Source organism: Pantherophis guttatus, chromosome 5, assembly GCF_059756535.1.
Source record: "Pantherophis guttatus breed Tessera chromosome 5, ASM5975653v1, whole genome shotgun sequence".
Classification (NCBI taxonomy): domain Eukaryota; kingdom Metazoa; phylum Chordata; class Lepidosauria; order Squamata; family Colubridae; genus Pantherophis; species Pantherophis guttatus.
In genome coordinates this window covers 128,828,559-128,847,167 of record NC_142067.1, presented here as the reverse complement: position 1 = coordinate 128,847,167, position 18,609 = coordinate 128,828,559, and the positions used below count along the sequence as shown (strand labels likewise).

At 44.0% G+C, this 18,609-nt stretch overlaps 1 protein-coding gene across 6 annotated transcripts in view; it reads right to left on the bottom strand.

The window, feature by feature from the left end:
* DGKH (diacylglycerol kinase eta) overlaps nt 1–18,609 on the bottom strand; it is a 99,540-nt gene that overhangs the window by 39,768 nt on the left and 41,163 nt on the right. For 3 of the 6 annotated variants that reach the window (XM_087895572.1, XM_087895573.1, XM_087895571.1), the window contains exons 4-7: nt 10,640–10,744; nt 10,206–10,338; nt 3,376–3,482; nt 1,520–1,645 (exon numbers count right to left, since the gene is read on the bottom strand). In XM_087895572.1, coding sequence (XP_087751698.1) covers nt 1,520–1,645; nt 3,376–3,482; nt 10,206–10,338; nt 10,640–10,744 — 471 coding nt within the window. Of the gene's footprint in view, nt 1–1,519; nt 1,646–3,375; nt 3,483–10,205; nt 10,339–10,639; nt 10,745–11,584; nt 11,630–13,614; nt 14,525–18,609 lie in introns of those variants that run through there. The other 3 variants (XM_060686508.2, XM_060686509.2, XM_034416504.3) reach the window with 3 other exon arrangements.

The following is an 18,609-nucleotide window of genomic DNA, read 5'->3' as shown; positions in this document are numbered from 1 at the left end:
CAGTAACTTCAAAAAGAAATCTTGCTCAGTTTATATATTTTGACTTATCGTAGAAGTATAAAAGACAATATACGTAAAGCCAATTTTAAAGTACCCATCAAAACTTAAATCTTAAAAAAAAAAAATCCATTAGCAATTAGAAAAGCACGAGTTGCCCATAATTCAATAAAGGCGTAGAGGAGACAGCGACTTATCTTGTCTATTTTTGATGTTCCAAAAGTAATAAAAGGATACGGAGTAGAAAACAGAAGTCCAGTTAAACAAATTTCAGGTTGCAGATCCCGTTTGTTTAGGCTTCAATGTCTGATTGCTTTTAATTAAGTAAGCTGTTTGGTTTGATCCGGGGAGAAAAACATGCTTAAAAATTATAAATCAAGCCAATATGGAATCAAATTAAATTAAATGAGATTAAAGTAATTAGGTTAACGGTGAGGAATGGCAGAGAAACTTAAGGCTTGGAAGCAACAACTCTGGCTGGTAGCTTCCATCCAAGTTCTAAATAAACAGTTTATTATAACATCTAAAGGTTCATCCAGAGGTTTTTTTTTTCTTGCTATTTTCTTTATTAAAAGCATTTAATAGACAGCCCTTCAAAAATGCAGGAAAACAGATGAGAGATGAACCATAAGAGTCAATGAATCGGTCAGATCGATTCTGATAAATCTGGTCCTCATAATTAAATAAACCTAATCTGAATTTACAGCCACTCGTTTAGTGGCGTGAAAAAGTGACTTATGACCGTTTCTCACACTTACGACCGTTGAAGCATCCCCATGGCCACATGATCAAATTTAAGAGGCTTGGCAACTGGCATGGACTTATGACAGTTGCAGTAAAAGGGGATCGCTTAACAACAGTGGCGAGAAAGGTCGTAAAATGAGCATTTAAAATTCATTTAAAATGAGCATTTAAAACCAGGACCCTGGTTAAAATTCATTTAACCAGGGTCCTGCTTAGCCGCGGAAATGTTGGGCTCAATTGTTGTCGTAAGACGAGGACTACCTATGCCTTTTAAGTTGCGATAACTTAAGCAGCCAGTGGTAGGTTCCTAGCAACCACAAATGAACCCTCAATGAGATCTGGCAACATGCATATTTCAGTTAAGCTCCCCCCTCTGCGCCATTAACGCCAACAGCGTTACAACGGATCATGTAATGGATTTTTAGGAAGTGGAGAGATTTAGACGAATCTACACTCTGTGTAGACAGTGAGTGGAAATTCCATAATGAACTGGAGGGTGAAAGCAATTATGATGATAGTCCCCAACACTGATGATGTTACCTAACTGGGTAATGAAACGTCTGCGAGAAAACCACAAGCCCCAAGGACACCATAGTCACAAACAAGCCCACTGGAGTCCCACTCCTGTTGTGTGTGTGCTTTGACCCACAACTATCATCGCGACTCTTTAATCACCACCACTGCCCTGTAGAGGTCCATGCCGTTTGGTCAGCTTCTTGTCCCAAACCAGGAGAACATCTTCACAAAAGGGGCGATCTCACCCACCATCCAGACTTACCATTGTCTTACACCACAGGCACTTCCAATCTTGCAGGCGGAGAACACTGCCACAGGTTTTGTCACACACCGCACATTTGGCACTGACCGGAAGGTTGCCTTCTAACCACTGATGAGGCATGGCTACCTAGAGGGGAGGTTTATTGGGAGGTCAACGGGGAGGAGAAAGAAGGAAGTTCAACGTCCATCCCTTTCGATTTCAATCTCATCAACGCTAGAGGTGGGATTGGTTGGTCTGTCTTCAGACTACTCAACTCTGACCCGAAGAGGTCCACTCACAAGGGACCTTATTCCCCTTGTTTTTCCTTCTTTGGGGGCCATCCTCATGTTCCAAACAGTAAAGGGAGCCCTATTGGTGCAATGGGTTAGAAACCAGGGGATCGTGAGTTCTAGTCCACCCTTAGACAGGAAAGCTGGCTGGGTGACTTGAGGTCAATCATGGTCTCTCAGCTCAACCAATCTGACTGGGGGAAAGAGCAGGAAGGAATATCATGCACTCACCCTTGAGTTGTACAAAAAAGATTTGGGGTACAAATTGATCAGGATGAGGATGAGGACAAGGTTAGGTTGAGTTGAGGTTGAAGGTGAGGATGAGGATGAGAACAAGGTTAAAACTTATGTCCATGATGGTGAACCTATGGCACACGTGCCAGAGGTGGCACACAGCGTCCTCCCTGATGGCACACGAGCTGTCGCCCCAGTTCAGCTCTGCCACGCATGCACGTGGTCCTCCTACCAACCAGCTGGTCTTTGGGTCTCTGCCGCGCATGCACGAGGGATGGGGGGAATGTGGGGGGCGGGGCGCATATGCAGGGGCCATGCACGCATTGAATTTGGGGGGCTTGGGGGCATGCACACACGCATTGAACACTCGGTCAAGAAAAGGTTAGCCATCACTGACCTAGGTTGAAGTTGAGGTTGAAGGTGAGGGTGAGGATGAGGACAAGGTTAAGATCTAGATTGAGTTGAGATTGAAGGTGAGGTTGAGGGTGACAATGAAGATGAGGTTGAGGTTGAGAATGAGGTTGCGGATGAGGATGAGATTGAGGGTGAGAATGAAAATGAGGTTGAGGTTGAGAGTGAGGATGAGGATGAGGTTCAAGTTGAGGTTGAGGAGACTAAGATTGAGGTTGTAACTGAGATTGACGGTGAGGATGAAAATGATATTGAGGTTGAGGGAGAGGGTGAGGGTGAGGGTGAGGGTGAGAGTAAGGATGAGGATGAGGTTCAAGTTGAGGGTGAGGATGAAAATGATGTTAAGGTTGATGTTGAGGGTAAGGGTGAGATTGAGAGTGAGGGTGAGGATGAAGTTGAGACAGGTTGAAGATGAGGAATGTAGATGAGGATGAGATGAAGTTGAGGTTGCGGTTGAGAATGAGGTTGAAGATGAGGATGACCCCAAGGATTTCCACCACACTTCAAAGATGGCTGGAAGAAGAGCTACTGTATTTCTTCAGAAGCTGAACAGATACCCTCAGCATTTCACTGGTGGCATTGTTCAGCTGCTCATTCTCAATCCTTGGCCACTATTGTTCTTGCTTCACAACTGCAAGACCAAGTGGCGTATCGGTTCTAAAATCTGGCCATTCTCTGCAGCTGGGAATGAAGTTATTGTAGACACCTCCCATCCTGCTAGAAACAAATCTGCAGCTCCCCGGGGCCTACTTGAAAATAGTCCAAGGTCTTCTTGGTGGTAGAGTTACATACTTAATTCAACAGGACATCATGTGCTAAAAACATGTTTGTTAGACAGGACCCACAGCTAGCTACAATTCACCCTACTTAATGGTTATTACGGGCTATTGTTTTCAACAAAAACCTGAAGAATCGGATTTACTGCGTGTGGCAAAGACTTACACCATCTTCATCCTCAATGATATCTCTTCCAATTGAAGTCAACGTTGTCCATTTGCAATTATTTATTGCCCGGACGGCACATCTTTTGTGAGCCTTGAACTTGCATACTAGGAGAAAGGAATAAATATGTATTTTAAAAATATACGTAGGTTCCTGAGAACATAATTCCTTCACGGTCACAAAATCTATCTTCACCTAACTCCCATTTATGGAGAAAGTTCAAACTTGGCCAAATTACAGATAGTTCTCAACTTACAATTGGTCGATTAACAACTGTTCAAAGTTACAGTGGACCTTCCCAGAGCTACTTACAACCCGTTTTCGTAGTTAAGATGGTTGCACAAACACACACAATGTCAGGGGAATCAAGACCACATGTTAAGTTCCATTTAAGCTGATTTATTGCTCATGTCTACATGCATGCAAGAATCTAGTCAATCAACGGTCAGTCTAAATTGGCGATAAATGTCAATTGAACTGAAGAAGGGATGGACTTAGAGGGCTTGAGACAACAGAATAGCTTCAGGCTGATTCCTCTCTTGACTCCACCTCCTCTCTTTCTCTGCCTCTCTTTCTCCTAAATACACATACATACAGATACATACGGACTCTTACGACCGTTTGCACCATTCTGAGGTCTTATGGCCACAGTTTGCGATATTTTTTTTTTAACCAGTTTCTGTCATTGACTTCCAGTTTCTGGCAAAAATACAACTATTGGGGAAAACGGATTTGCTTAACAACCATGGCATTCGAGTAAATGATCAGCGCAAAAAATCAGGTTCGGTCACACAATGCTTCAACTTACAACTGCAATGACTTAAAGTCATAATTCCAGTCTCAATTATAGTCATAAGTTGAAGTCCATCCATAGCTCCCTCAGGCATTCATCTTACAGTTTAGCTTCCAGATCCCCGATCATTTTTGTTGCTTTTCTCTGCATTTTTTTTATTATTATTTGATTTATATGCCGCCCTTCTCCGGAGACTCAGGGCGGCTTACAATGCGCTAAGCAATAGCCTTCATTCTTTTGCATATTTATACAAAGTCAGCTTATTGCCCCCACAAACTGGGTCCTCAATTTACCTACCTTAGAAAGGATGGAAGGCTGAGTCAACCTTGAGCCTTGGCGAGATTCGAACCTGCAGTAATTGCAGGCAGCTGGTCTTAATAACCAGCTTAATAACAAGGTGCCTTAGACCACTGTACTACCAAGGCTCTTATTTTTTCTAGGGCTTTGGCGTCTACTTCGTATCGTGGTGTCATCTTTCCGTGGACAGCTACTCCAGCATTAGTCCTTAAGTGGAAAGTTATGGCCGAGTTCTCAAAAAGGGTCAAGCTATCTGTCATTGCACTGGGACGCGATGTTATAAACGCTGAGCTTGTCAGCTTTCCCGCTCACAGCCCGGGTTCGAGACCTGAGCACCACACAACGGGGTGAGCTCCCGTTCCTTGCTCCAGCTCCTGCCCGCCTAGCAGTTCAAAAGCATGAAAATGCGAGTAGATAAATAGGTACCACTTCAGTGGGAAGGTAACTGTGTTCTGTGCTTCTTGACATATAATCATGCTGGACACATGACCACAGAAAATGTTTTTGGACAATGATGGCTTCCTCGGCCAAGAAACGGAGGTGAGCAATGTGCCGTAGAATTGGACACAACTGGACAGGAGGAAGCCTTACTTTTGCTTGTATCAATGCCATGTGTTCCCCAAGCAAAATCACACACACACACATACACACAAAGGAGAGGCTGCTAGACAGTCTCTTCGTAAGACACCTTATGAAGCCAAGATGCATAGCATCTGCACTCTTATATAAACAAGGGCTGTAAACCACTTCAAACCTTAGCCAAGTCCTGGATAATTATTATTTATCATAATGAAAGTCATGTTGCTTGCAAGCTTTCACTGCACGATTCAGCATCGCAGAAGTTTTGAGTTGGTAGGTTTCCAAGAACAGCTGTTTCTCCAAATGCCTTTGTTGGTTCCAAAGAAAGAAACGCAAAAACATTAATCTGACGAGATCCAAGTCCTGGGACGTGCAGCTTAACTTGTCAGGAAGCATAATAGTTGCCCAAGCATATTATTTAGCTTCCAATAATACGGATAACTGGGTTTAAAAACCCTGCAGATAGAATCCAAGGATTGTAGACGGAATGAATCAAGGTATTCATTTAAGGAGAAACTTCCTAACAGTGAGGACAATTAATCAGTGGAACTGCTTGCCTTCAGAAGTTGTAGGTGCTCCATCACTGGAAGTCTTCAAGAAGAGACTTGACAGCCACTTGTCTGGAATAGCATAGGGTCTCCTTGAGCAGGGGGCTGGACTAGAAGACCTCCAAGGTCCCTTCCACCTCTATTATTCTATATTCTAAGTTTTAAGAATCCAACATCATGAGTCAAAGTCTTGTTGCTATTAGTGCCCAAACTCTGTGGTCTAGGGGTGACATGACAGCCATGTTCCAATGTTTGAGGGGCTGCCACAAAGAAGAGGGGGTCGACCTATTTTCCAAAGGACCTGAAAGTGGGACAAGAAGCAATGGATGGAAACTTACCAAGGAGAGAAGCAAGCTAGAACTAAGGAGATAATTCCTAAAGGTGAGAGCAATCAACGGATGGAATAGCTTTCCTTCAAAAGTTATGGGTGCTCCATCACTGGAGGCTTTTAAGAAGAAACTGGACAGCCAGTTGTCTCAAATGGTACAGGATCTCCTACTTGAGCAGAGGGTTGGACTAGAAGACCTCCAAGGTCCCTCCCAGCTCTATTCTAATGAATCTGTTAGTATATGGTGTAAGCCTAACAGGTTGTCCAGGCAATATATGGACAGTATATGTGTTCTATGACTTTAACATGAATATGTATTCTATGACTTTAATAAAGTACTGCTGAGTCATTGTAATGCTGAGTCATTGTATCCTGATTGGATAAGCTCTGTTGTAACTGTATTTAAGAAGGGAGCTGAAATGTAGTCATTGATGATATGCTACCATCGTGTGTGGATATGCTATCATCGTGGATGGATATGCTACTATCGTGATCTGTTACCAGCGTGAATGTGCTGCTGTTTATTATCTACTGCTGTTTTGTATGGTAAGAAGACTTTTGTATCGCTGGACTGATTTGACTGGCAAAGACTTGGATTGTTTAAAGACTATGAGATTGTTTTTTACTACAAAGAAAAAACTTTGATAAACCAGTTTGTATGTATTTTATTCATCGCTCTCAGTACTGTTTCCCTGTGCTCTACGCTCTGCTGGTTGGTTAACACAACAATATCCTTAACAGAATCCATGCATTGATTATTCCTCAGCTGCATGCGCGCACAACCTCATATGCATCAAGACCACCAGAAGTGTTTATGGAGATTCTCAGCCACCCAGGTGATGGTTGTCCCAAAGGTGCTTTTTTCAAGAAGCAACTGGACTTTGTTTTTCCTTGCAGACATGTCGCTTCTCATCCAAGGAGCTTCTTCAGCTCATTCAGAGTTCAGAGCTGAAGAAGCTCCTTGGATGAGAAGCGAAACGTCTTCAAAGCAAAACCAGGAAATCCAGTTTGCCTCTTGAAAAAAGCACCTTTGGGACGATCATCAGAAGTGATAATGCCACTTTATATCACACTAGTGAAGCCACCTTTGAAATGTTGTGTACAGTTTTGGTCACCACGATAGAGAAAAGATGCTGAGATTCTAGAAAAAGTTCAGAGAAGAGCAACAAAGATGATTAGAGGATGGGAGGCTAAATTGTATGACGAACGGTTGAGGGAATGAGGTATGTCGACCATATCATGACCAGAGGGACATGAAAACTGTCTTCCAGACCACTGAACTGAAGCAAGCTGCAGATAGTCCCAAATTGGCTTGGGACAAGCGGAGTTCCTGGAGACCATGGAAGTCATATCACAAGTCACACAATGTTTTGTTTCATTAGCAAACAGGATGTGAGGTCATTCGATGCCCCAGTCAACGGAAGCACGATGACATTTCTTCACAGCAACACTGCACACAAGATCAATGTTAATTCTTGCACACCAAGGAACATGGACAACACACCGGCCGTGTTCCAGGTTGTTTAACTATCACAATTGAGACCCAGCAACTCCAGCGCTGAGCACCAGAGTCGCTAAGAAGAAAACCCCACCAGACTGCAACGGACGAATGACCTCACTTCCTATTTGCTAGTTAAACAAAACATCGAATGAACGTGATTCGCAGTGTTGCTTCCGCCGTCTCCACGAACTCCGCTCGTCCCACGCCAATTGTGAAAGTGTGCAAATGACAATCGCAGGACTTGTGACTGTTGTAAAGGCGCATTGGTTGCAAAGCTGAGTGGTGATTTGGTGACATTGGGATGTCACAATGCACCCAATGCAAATATTGGCTGCAGAGCTGGGAGGTTGTTGGTTTTTTTACATCATTGTAACTTCAACCCGTTGCTAAATGAAGTAGTTGGTAAGCGAGACTATCCATATAGCACACGTCCTTCAACCAGCCCACGAACCCCTCAGAATCCAGATAGCCAAACAGAGATGGCACCGACCTTCAGCCAACCCAATCAAACTGCCCCAACCAGGACTTCACCTCCCAATGACCCTCACCTGACATGACCCCCACATCACAAGACCCTCACCTGATGTGACTCACACCTGATTCATCTCAAGACCCACCCAAGACCCTCACTGGACATGACCATCACAAGACCCATCACAAGATCTTCACTTGACATGTCTCACACCTCAAGTCCCATCACAAGACCCTCACCCAGAGGTGGGTTTCAGCAGGTTCTGACCAGTTCTGGAGAACCGGTAAATGGAAATTTTGAGTAATTCAGAGAACCGGTAAATACCACTTCTGACTGCCCCACCCCCATCTATTCTCTGCCTCCCGAGTCCCAGCTGATCGGGAGGAAATGGCGATTTTACAGTATCCTTCCCCTGCCACGCCCACCAAGCCACGCCCACCAAGCCATGCCACACCCACCAAGCCACACCCACAGAACCAGTAGTAAAAAAATTTGAAACCCATCACTGCCCTCACCTGACATGACTGCCCCATCACAATTCCCATCACAACTCTCACCTGACCCATCTCAAGACTCATCACAAAACCCTAACCCCATCATAAGACCCTCACCTGATGTGACCCACATCTGACCCATCACAAGACCCTCACCTGACATGGCTTTCCCATCACAAGTCCCATCACAACCTTCACCTGATGTGACCTCCTCATCATAAGACCCTCACCTGATGTGACTTCACCATCACAAGTCCCATCACAACCCTCACCTGATGTGACCAACACCTGACCCATCTCAAGACCCATCATAAGACCCTCACCTGATGTGACTTCCTCATCACAAGACCTACTGACCACACCAAGCCCTTATAAGCAGAAGAACATGGACACGGACATCCCCTAAACTCCGCTGAAGATGTTACCTAGCCTGGTAACGAAACATTTGGAAACCAACCTACAAGCTCAGAGAACGAACCTCCACCCTCCCTCTTCGTTCAATCAACCGATAGGCATAATAACCTACATTTAATCAATGTCCTGACCCCAGCTAGTGCAGCTTCCCTTCCTTCTCCTGCTCCATAAAACAAATTGCAAGGGCCTCTCCCAAATCAGGTTTGAACATGTTGCGTGAATTTTGTTATTAGCCAAAAAAAAAGCTGAACAAATCAGAGCGATTGCAATAGCAGGTTGCTTCAAAGCTGCAAGGCCACCATTCCTCTGATGAGCTGAAAAGTCTAAACCAGTCACCAGATGCCTCGACTTTATGACTACAGCGACTTGCAACCAAAATTCCAGTCATAAGTCAAGGAACTTCTGTTAACACTTAGCCTAGAAGCAAAGCAGCAAATGCTTCTTGGAAATGCAGATTTGTTAACTGGTTAATGAAAACACGGCTAAATTTATTTATTTATTTATTTTATTCAATTTGTATACCGCCCTTCTCCTAGTAGACTCAGGGCGGTGCACAGCCAGAACTAAAACACATACCAATACAAAATTTAAAATTATTAAAAGAATTACATAACTTTGGCCCAAATTTAAAACAATTCAAATTAAAACCCAGTGACAATTTAAAAGCTAAAAAACTAAAAAAGACTAAAATAAGGGGGGTGGGTTCATGCCAGCCCTGCTTAATTTTTTTAATTAATTTTTTTTTTTAATTTTTTGATTTATATGCCGCCCTTCTCCGGAGACTCAGGGCGGCTTACAATGTGCTCAGCAATAGCCTTCATCCTTTTGTATATTTATACAAAGTCAGCTTATTGCCCCCATAAACTGGGTCCTCAATTTACCTACCTTAGAAAGGATGGAAGGCTGAGTCAACCTTGAGCCTGGCACGATTCGAACCTGCAGTAATTGCAGGCAGCTGGTCTTAATAACCAGCTTAATAACAGGGTGCCTTAAACCACTGTACTACCAAGGCTCTTTTGATGGAAAAGAAAAGTTTTTAGGGCACGGCGAAAGACCTGGAGATCCGATATCCTTCGTATCTCCGGGGGCAAATCGTTCCAGAGGGCAGGAGCTGCCACAGAGAAGGCCCTCCCCCTGGGGGTCGCCAGCCGACATTGCCTGACTGACGGCACCCTGAGGAGTCCCTCTCTGTGGGAGCGCACTGGTCGGTGGGAGGCTATCGGCGGCAGAAGGCGGTCCCGCAAATACCCAGGTCCTATGCCATGGAGCGCTTTAAATTGTTCAGGATATAAAAAGAAAGACATTCACTGACACCCACTAGCAAAAACCACCCCTCTCTTTAAATAAGGGAGCCGTATTTTTGCATTTTCGTGCTAAATGATGATTCAGAGGGGACGGATTTACCTTCGCAAGACAAACCGTGGGAAGTGACTCCGGAGAGGCTCTCACGGCAAACGTTGCAAAAAGTTGGCCTCGCGTGGGAACAAGCATACCAGTTGTGCATCCCTGAGAAATGCTCCACGTTAAATTGGGCCGCCTGATAAAGAAATTAAAAGACAGATTTCTAAGTACGAGACATACCAGGGCTTCCAATCGCCACATTTTGGAGAAGTTCGCCTTTCAAGCAAAGCAACCAACAAACTAACAAAAAAAAAACCCAAGACATTCATTTTTTTGAAGCAAAAAACAGAACAGGCTAAATATAAACCTCCAATCGATGCTCTGCTTGTTCTTTGTGGATTTATTAAGAACACGGACATTTTTCTTTTCCTATTTTCTGCAGCTTGATAAAGAGACAATCCTGATTTTTTTTTTTTTTTAAATTGTCTCAAGCTTACCTCGTAATGTTCTCGGGACTGGACGGACTTGAGCGAACTAATCCAGTCTTCCATCTCTTTTCTATTCTCCGCACACAATATCAACCTCCGGAACGGGGTGATTATCTGAAAACAATTGCTAAGGTTAGGATTATAAATTGCTAAAGGGAAGGCAGATCCAAACAGAACGTAATAATTTTTTTAAAAAAAACTTCCTTTTATCTGACACATAAATGAGAAAACTCTCCTTCGTTGCCAGTGTAAGAGCAAATTAACCCAGCAGCCACAATACTCAAAATAAAGGTTTTCGTTTTCGGCGTATTTCAGAACAAAATAATATATCCTGCACTAGATTAGAACATGCCCAGAAGAAAAATCAGAATGTTCTCCAAATTTTGTTTTAAAACACATCCGTAAGTTTATACCTTAGTAACCATGATGGTTGAGAAAGATAAATCGTTCCTGATAGCTTGCATTTGACAAGTATAGAATTAGCAAGGTTTCGTGTAACCAGAGATTGTCGTGCTCACCAAAAACGCAGCACAACCTGACAGACGGGGAAAGCTGTCCATTATCCGAGTTGAATGACATTCCCATTCAGATGGGTCACCCTACCAATCCTAAATTCAAATATAATTTCTCCAGTCTGAAATTCTTCAGGGTTATTAAAACGAAGACAAAACAATATAGTGTATCACTGACTTCTGGGAAGCAGCAGGTTTAAGAACATGAAACAAACGAATATATTTTTTCCATCCTGGTTAGATTTGTTGCTTGCTGTATCTTTTTACCTTTCTGGAGACCTGATTTCGGAAGGCTTAAATGATGCCATAATCTATTTATATCAGTAGAACACGATTCCTAGAATCTGAATTTCCACGTAAAGATCCACTAGAACGGGGTCTAATTTGATAATCCTGGTTTAGCATCTTGCAAAAATAGGAGATCTTCCTAGCCACGACTTACCCGGTCTTCTTGGCAGTGTGTTCAGTCTTTGCTGCTCTCCACAAATGGCACTAACACATCAGGCAAGCTCACTCAGTACACACACACACACACACACACACACACACACAGAGCCCGAGAGTCACGTGGGAAATTAGCAGAAACTCCTGAGCATTTTCATATAAACAAACAGAAAAATCTTTTTCCATCCTTCTCTTTTTTGCTCCGTTCATCCTTGGTATCCGTTCCTTTTCCTGAACGTCAACAAAGGAGTAGGGAATATCATTACACAGGGGAATACAAAATAAAGGTGTCAGTACACCTTTTTAAAAAAACTACAAGTAGTCCTCAACGTACGACTGCAATTGAGCCCAAAATTTCTGTTGGCAAGTAAAACATTTGTTGTCAGTGAGTTTTGCCCCGTTTTACGACTTTTTGGTTGTTAAGTGTCCCCCAAGGCAGCGTTTTAGGACCCACCCTCTTTATACTTTACATAAATGACCTTTGCAATCATATTATAAGCAACTGTGTTCTCTTTGCGGATGATGTAAAACTATTCAACACCATCAACAATGCTGCTACTCTACAAAAAGACCTCGGCTATGTGTCAGAATGGTCAAACAATTGGCAACTCCGGATCTCAACCAAGAAATGCTCTGTCTTACACATTGGCAAAAAAATCAGAACATCAAATACAAGCTGGGAGGATACGACCTCGTAGAAGACTCTCACTCTGTCAAGGACCTTGGAGTACTCATCTCTAAAGATCTAAGTGCCAGAGCTCACTGTAACAGCATTGCCAAAAAAGCATTAAAAGTTGTAAACCTAATCTTGCGTAGCTTCTTCTCTGATAATATTGTACCGCTAACTAGAGCATACAAAACATTTGCTAGACCAATTCTTGAATACAGCTCATCTGTCTGGAACCCACACTGCATATCGGACATTAATACAATCGAGTGAGTCCAGAGATATTTCACGAGAAGAGTCCTCCATTCCTCTAACCGCAATAAAATACCTTATGCCACCAGACTCCAAATTTTGGGCTTAGACAACTTAGAACTACGCCGACTTCAGTCTGACCTAAGCATAGTACATAAAATTATCTGCCACAATCTACCTGTCAATGAATACTTCAACCACAACAATACACGAGCACACAATAGATACAAACTCAAGGTAAACTGCTCCAAACTCAATTGCAGAAAATATGACTTCAGTAACAGAGTTATCAACGCCTGGAATGCACTATCTGACTCTGTGGTTTCTTCCCCAAATCCCCAAAACTTTAACCTTAGACTGTCTACTGTCAACCTCACCACATTCCTAAGAGGTCTGTAAGGGGCTAAACCAGGATTATCAAATTAGACCCTGTTCTAGTGGATCTTTACATGGAAATTCAGATTCTGGAATTGTGTTCTACTGATATAAATAGATTATGGCATCATTTAAGCTTTCCAAAATGTGGTTTCCAGAAAGGTAAAAAGATATAGCAAGCAACGAATCTAACCAGGATGGAAAAATACGTTGCTTCATGTTCTTAAACCTGCTGTTTCCCAGAAGTCAGTTATACACTAAATTGTTTTGTCTTCGTTTTAATAACCCTGAAGAATTTCAGATCAGAGAAATTATATTTGAATTTAGGACTGGTAGGGTGACCCATCTGAATGGGAATGTCAATCAACTTGGATAATGGACAGCTTTCCCCGTCTGTCAGGTTGTGCTGCGTTTTTGGTGAGCACGGCAATCTCTGGTTACACGAAACCTTAGCTAATTCTATACTGTCACTAGCTTCACGACGGCAGGGATTCACTGAAGAACCATGGCGAGAAAAGTCATACCATGGGGCAAAACTCACGTCACAAATGTTCTCCTTTAACAACAGAAACTTTGGGGCTCAATTGTGGTCGTACGTCGAGGACTACCTTTACTGGGAAGGTACTGGAAGTTGAACTGTGATGTCAACCAGACCGGATTCCCAGTTAACCAACCGAAAGAAAGAATGAAAGAGAGAAAACCAGAGGGAAAGATAATGGACCTCTTCCACTCACCTTTGCTTAGGTTCCTTCTTCACCCACCCAAGTATTAGGAAGAAGATCAGAAGGAGGACTTGAGCTAGGACTTCTGGAAACAAGGACGTTGAAGAAATGAAGCCATCTGGCTCCAGAGGAACTCATAAAGTGACCTCAGGTTCACCTACACACACACACACACACACACACACACACACACACACACACACCCCTCTCTCTCTCTCTCTCTCTCTGTGTGTGTGTGTGTGTGTGTGTGTGTGTCTGTCTCTCTCTCTCTCTCTCTCCCTCCCTTTCTTTCTCTCTGTGTCTCTCTGTGTCTCCCTCCCTCTCTGTGTCTCTCTCTCTGTCTCTCTGTAGTGTGTGTCTGTGTGTCTCTCTGTCTCTCTCTCAATCTCTCTCTCTCCCTCCTTTTTCTTTCTCTCTGTGTCTCTGCCTGTGTCTGTCTCCCTGCTCCCTCTCTTTCTCTCTCTCTCAGTCTGTGTGTATGTGTGTCTGTCTCTCTCTCAATCTCTCTCTCCCTCCCTCTCTTTCTCTCTGTGTCTCTCTCTGTCTCCCTCCCTCTCTCTTTCTCTCTGTGTGTGTGTGTGTGTGTGTCTGCCTCTCTTTCAGTCTCTCTCCCTCTCTCTGTGTGTGTCTCTGTGTGTCTCTCTCAATCTCTCTCTTTCTCCCTCTCCCTCACTCTCTGTGTCTCTCTGTGTCTCTCTCAGTCTCTCTCCCTCTCCCTCTCTCTCTCTCTGTCTCTCTGTCTCTCAATCACTCTCTCTCTCCCTTTCTTTCTCTCTGTCTCTCTCTGTCTCCCTCTCTCTTTCTCTCTTTCTCTCTCAGTCTGTGTGTGTGTGTGTATCTGCCTCTCTCTCAGTCTCTCTCTCTCTCCCCCCTCTCTCTTTCTCTCTGTGTCTCTCTCAGTCTCTCTCCCTCTCCTTCTCTCTCTCTGTGTGTGTCTCTCTCTCCGCCCTACTTAATTTACAGCATTGTTGTTACGGGGGGAAAACGGGAGGAGGGAGCACTCGGTATGCCACCTTGAGATATTCATCTCGGGATCTCCGTCCAACAATCAGATAAAAATGTTCCACAGGGGACCTGGGCTTAACAGACCCACGTAACACCTCTGTGCATTGTCTACGGCCCACAGAGGCACTTCTGGGAAAGATTGTGCTATTGACTGTCGTTTTAAGAAAGGGGTTTTGTGGATGGGTACGATTTGCACCTTCAGAGAAACATGGAAATGTTGACTAGATGTTGATTATCGTAATGAGCAGATTTAGCACCGATAGGGATGCTTCGCTCTGGGGACAAATTGGCAAAAAAAAAAAGCCAACGCAGGCTGCATTAACAGAAGGATAGAATCACGATTACGTGAAGAGTTAGCTCCACTTTCTAAGGCCTTGGTAAGGCCACACTTGGAATCCTTCATCCAGTGTTGGTCACCACAGTATAAAAAAGATGTTGAGACTTTGGAAAAAGTGCAGAGAAGAGCAACTAAGATGATCAAAGGCCCGGAGACTAAAACATACAAAGAACAGTTGCAGGATTTGGGTATGTCTAGTTTTATGAAAAGAAGGACTAGGAGAGACATGATACCATCTTCCAATATCTCAGGGGTTGCCACAAAGAAGAGGGAGTTAAACTATTCTCCAACGCACCTAAGGGCAGGACAAGAAGCAATAGGTGGAAACTCATCAAGGAGAGAAGCAACTTAGAACTAAGGAGAAATTTCCTGACAGTGAGAACAATTAACCAGTGGAACAACTTGCCACCAGAAGTTGTGGATGCAACATCACTGGAGGCTTTTAAGAAAAGACTGGACTGGAGATGCTATTTCTCCATGAGAGTGACTTTTATTCTTATGCTATTTGAAAATTATATCCCCAAAATCTTAAGGGAAAGAAAGCGCAGAGTTTTATGCAGAGTGTTCCATAGAACGATTTTATTCTTTGAAAGTGAATTCTTACTTTTGTACAGAGCACAAGGGACCTTGGAGGTCTTCTAGTCAAACCGCCTGCTTAGGCAGGAAACCCTCTACCAGTTCAGACAGTTCAGTCTCTTCTTAAAAACCTACAGTGTTGGAGCACGCGCAACTTCTGGTGGCAGGTAGTTCCACTGGTCAATTGTCCTCACTGTTAGGAAGTTTCTCTTTAGTTCTCGGTTGCTTTTCTCCTTGATGAGTTTCCATCCGTTGCTTCTTGTCCTGCTTTGGAAACTAAGTTGAACACCCCCCCCCCTCTTCTTTACGGCAGTCCCCCGAATTCTGGAAGATGCTCTTATGTCCCCCCGCCTGGTCCTTCTTCTCATTTTTCCCATGTCCCCAGAACAAAAGAACAAAGCCCTTTTTTTTTCGGAGCAAAACAAATCCAAAAGGGTAAAAGCAACAGAAGCCAGAAGGTTCGTCAATGGAAACAGGACTTCCTTCGTAAAAGAGCAGCCCGGTGATTTTACGCCTTATCTGATCAAGCTAAGAACAGAATGGCTGTACCTTCCTGGGCCAGGTGAAACAGCCCTGTTCCATTGATGTCGAAGGAGGAAAAAAGGGCTACAAATCCAATATTTAACCGAAGATTTCAGCGATAAGGAGCGGGCGCGGTCGAGAGACAAAGGGGTTTTTCTTTCCAACCGAACACCTGAATGGCTGCAGATCGGTTCCTTTTTCAACTCCAAATGGGAGGTCACCTTCAGAGAAGCTCACCTGGCTGCAGGAAAGCCCCCATCCCTAATTTAATTGCTCCCAGGAGGCAAGAAAAACAAGCCAAAGAGACCTTCGCATCACAAAGGATTGTACGCAGAGACCTGAACGACGTTGTTTCATTGTCCTTGGCCTTTTTTGCATGGCAGGCCGACTTACGTGGGACAAAACAAAGCTCTCCAAGAAACACCCCCAGGTAAAAGACAGGTGTGGCTTTGTCCACTCTGTTGCAACCATCGTCTGGACTTGTTTTACCCAGGCCTTGTGGATAACCCTGAAAGTACCGATAGAAGAGAAGATTTGCAGCTCAGGGTTGAAACGAAGGGTCTGAGCTTGGTGGTTTCTGGCAGACAGTAATAGAGTTGGGAGGGACCTTGGAGGTCATCTAGTCCAACCCCCGGCTCAGGCAGGTAGGGATTCAAACCGCCGACCTTTCTGATCGACAAGCTCGATGTTTTAGCCACTGAGCCATCTAAGTTTCATTACCCAACTAGGGAACATTATCAATGCTAGAAGGGAGTGTGGTATGCAGAGAGGAGGAGGAGGGGGAGGGGGAAGAAGGAGGGGGAGGGGAGGGGGAGGGCTGTGGGATCCTTGGTGTCCTCTGAGCTTGCTTGTTTTCTTGCAGACATTTCATTACCCAACTAGGGAATATCATCAGTGTCAGAAGGGAGTGTGGTATGCAGAGAGGAGGAGGAGGGGGAGGGGGGAGGGGGAGGGGGAGGGGAGGGGGAGGGCTGTGGGATCCTTGGTGTCCTCTGAGCTTGCTTGTTTTCTTGCAGACGTTTCATTACCCAACTAGGGAACATCATCAGTGCATCAGTAACACCAGTGATGATGTTACCTAATTTGCACCATGAAACATCTTCAAAAAAAAAAAAAAAATCCCACCAACCTCAGAGACCATCCAGGAGTTCAGCCCTGAAGGTTTTCTACCCTTGTTGGCTGCTTTTTTAAAAAAATCAAACTGAAATATCTCAGGATAAAGAATAACTAGGAGAGATTCTTTTGGGATCGTAGTAGTTCCCCTTATCTATCTAGCCGCCTCATTTGCAACTCTGTCTTTGTTTCCCCCCCTCTCTCTTTTTTTTAAAGGAAGCTTTTCAAAATCTCCTTCTGTTCTGCTTTTTCCTTCTGCAACCAACAGTTTGCATCAAATCCCGAAAGAAAGGTCCTAAGGCATGAAGATAAGTATGCTCTTAGAGGATTAGCAACTGTCTACTTCCTCTGGTTTCTTTACATACCTTCCTACTACTAGTCAAGAACTGATTTACGGACTCCCTCCAAAGTTGAACTCTGGAAAATGCAATTATACCATGGATAGGAATGGAGGTGTGCCTATGGACAACAAGCTAAAGCAACGTCATCATCATCATCTTTTAATGACCCCCATAATCCCTTGCGGGGTGGAGTCTGGGCAACTGAATGGAGCTAGCAGAGTGTTTTACTGGCCAGTTGCCCTTCCCGTCGCCAGTGCGGAGTTTTGTTCAACGGATATATTCTCCTTGTGCCGAGAGAGAGAAATATCTGTCTCTAGGCCACCGCAACACTCAAGCTAAAGCAACAGCAATGCAAATGGAATTTCATTGGCTGTAAGCAGAGAGGTCATTTTTTAATACCTGTGGGATATTACGGGTAATCCTCGACTTATAACAGTTCATTTAGTGACCATCCAAAGTTACGATGGCACATTAAAATAGGGACTTGGGACTGTTTTTCACCCTTACAACTGTCGTAGCATCCGCAGGGTCACACGAGATCAAAATCCTCCTTTTGCGACCTCCTGACAAGCAAAGTCAATGGGGACGCTGGATTCGCTTCACAACCATGTTGCTCACTTAACAACCGCAGCGATTCACTGAACAATGGTGGCAAGAAGGGTCGTAAAATGGGGCAAAATTCACTTAACAACTGTCTCGCTTAGAAAGGGAAATTTTGGGCTCTGTTATGGTCACAGGTCAAGGACCCCCCATCATAACAAACCACTTCAAATTATGCATTGGCTGCAATAAAGGATTAATGTAATTATGAGTAGTCCTCGAGTTACGACCACCATGGAGCCCAACGTTTATGTCGCTAAGGGAAACATTTGGGAAGTAAGTTGGCTCCGCTGGACAACTTTTCTTGCCCTGGTGGTTAAGTGACTCGTTGTATTTGTTAAGTTAGTCACACGGTTGTTAAGTGAATCAACTTCCCCCGTTGACTTCGCTTGTCAGATGGCCGCGAAAAGGGATCATGTGACCCTGGGACTCTGCAACTGTCGTAAGTCCATGCCAGTTGCCAACCATTTGAATTTGGATCACATGTCCAGGCAAGTGTGAAAAATGATCCTA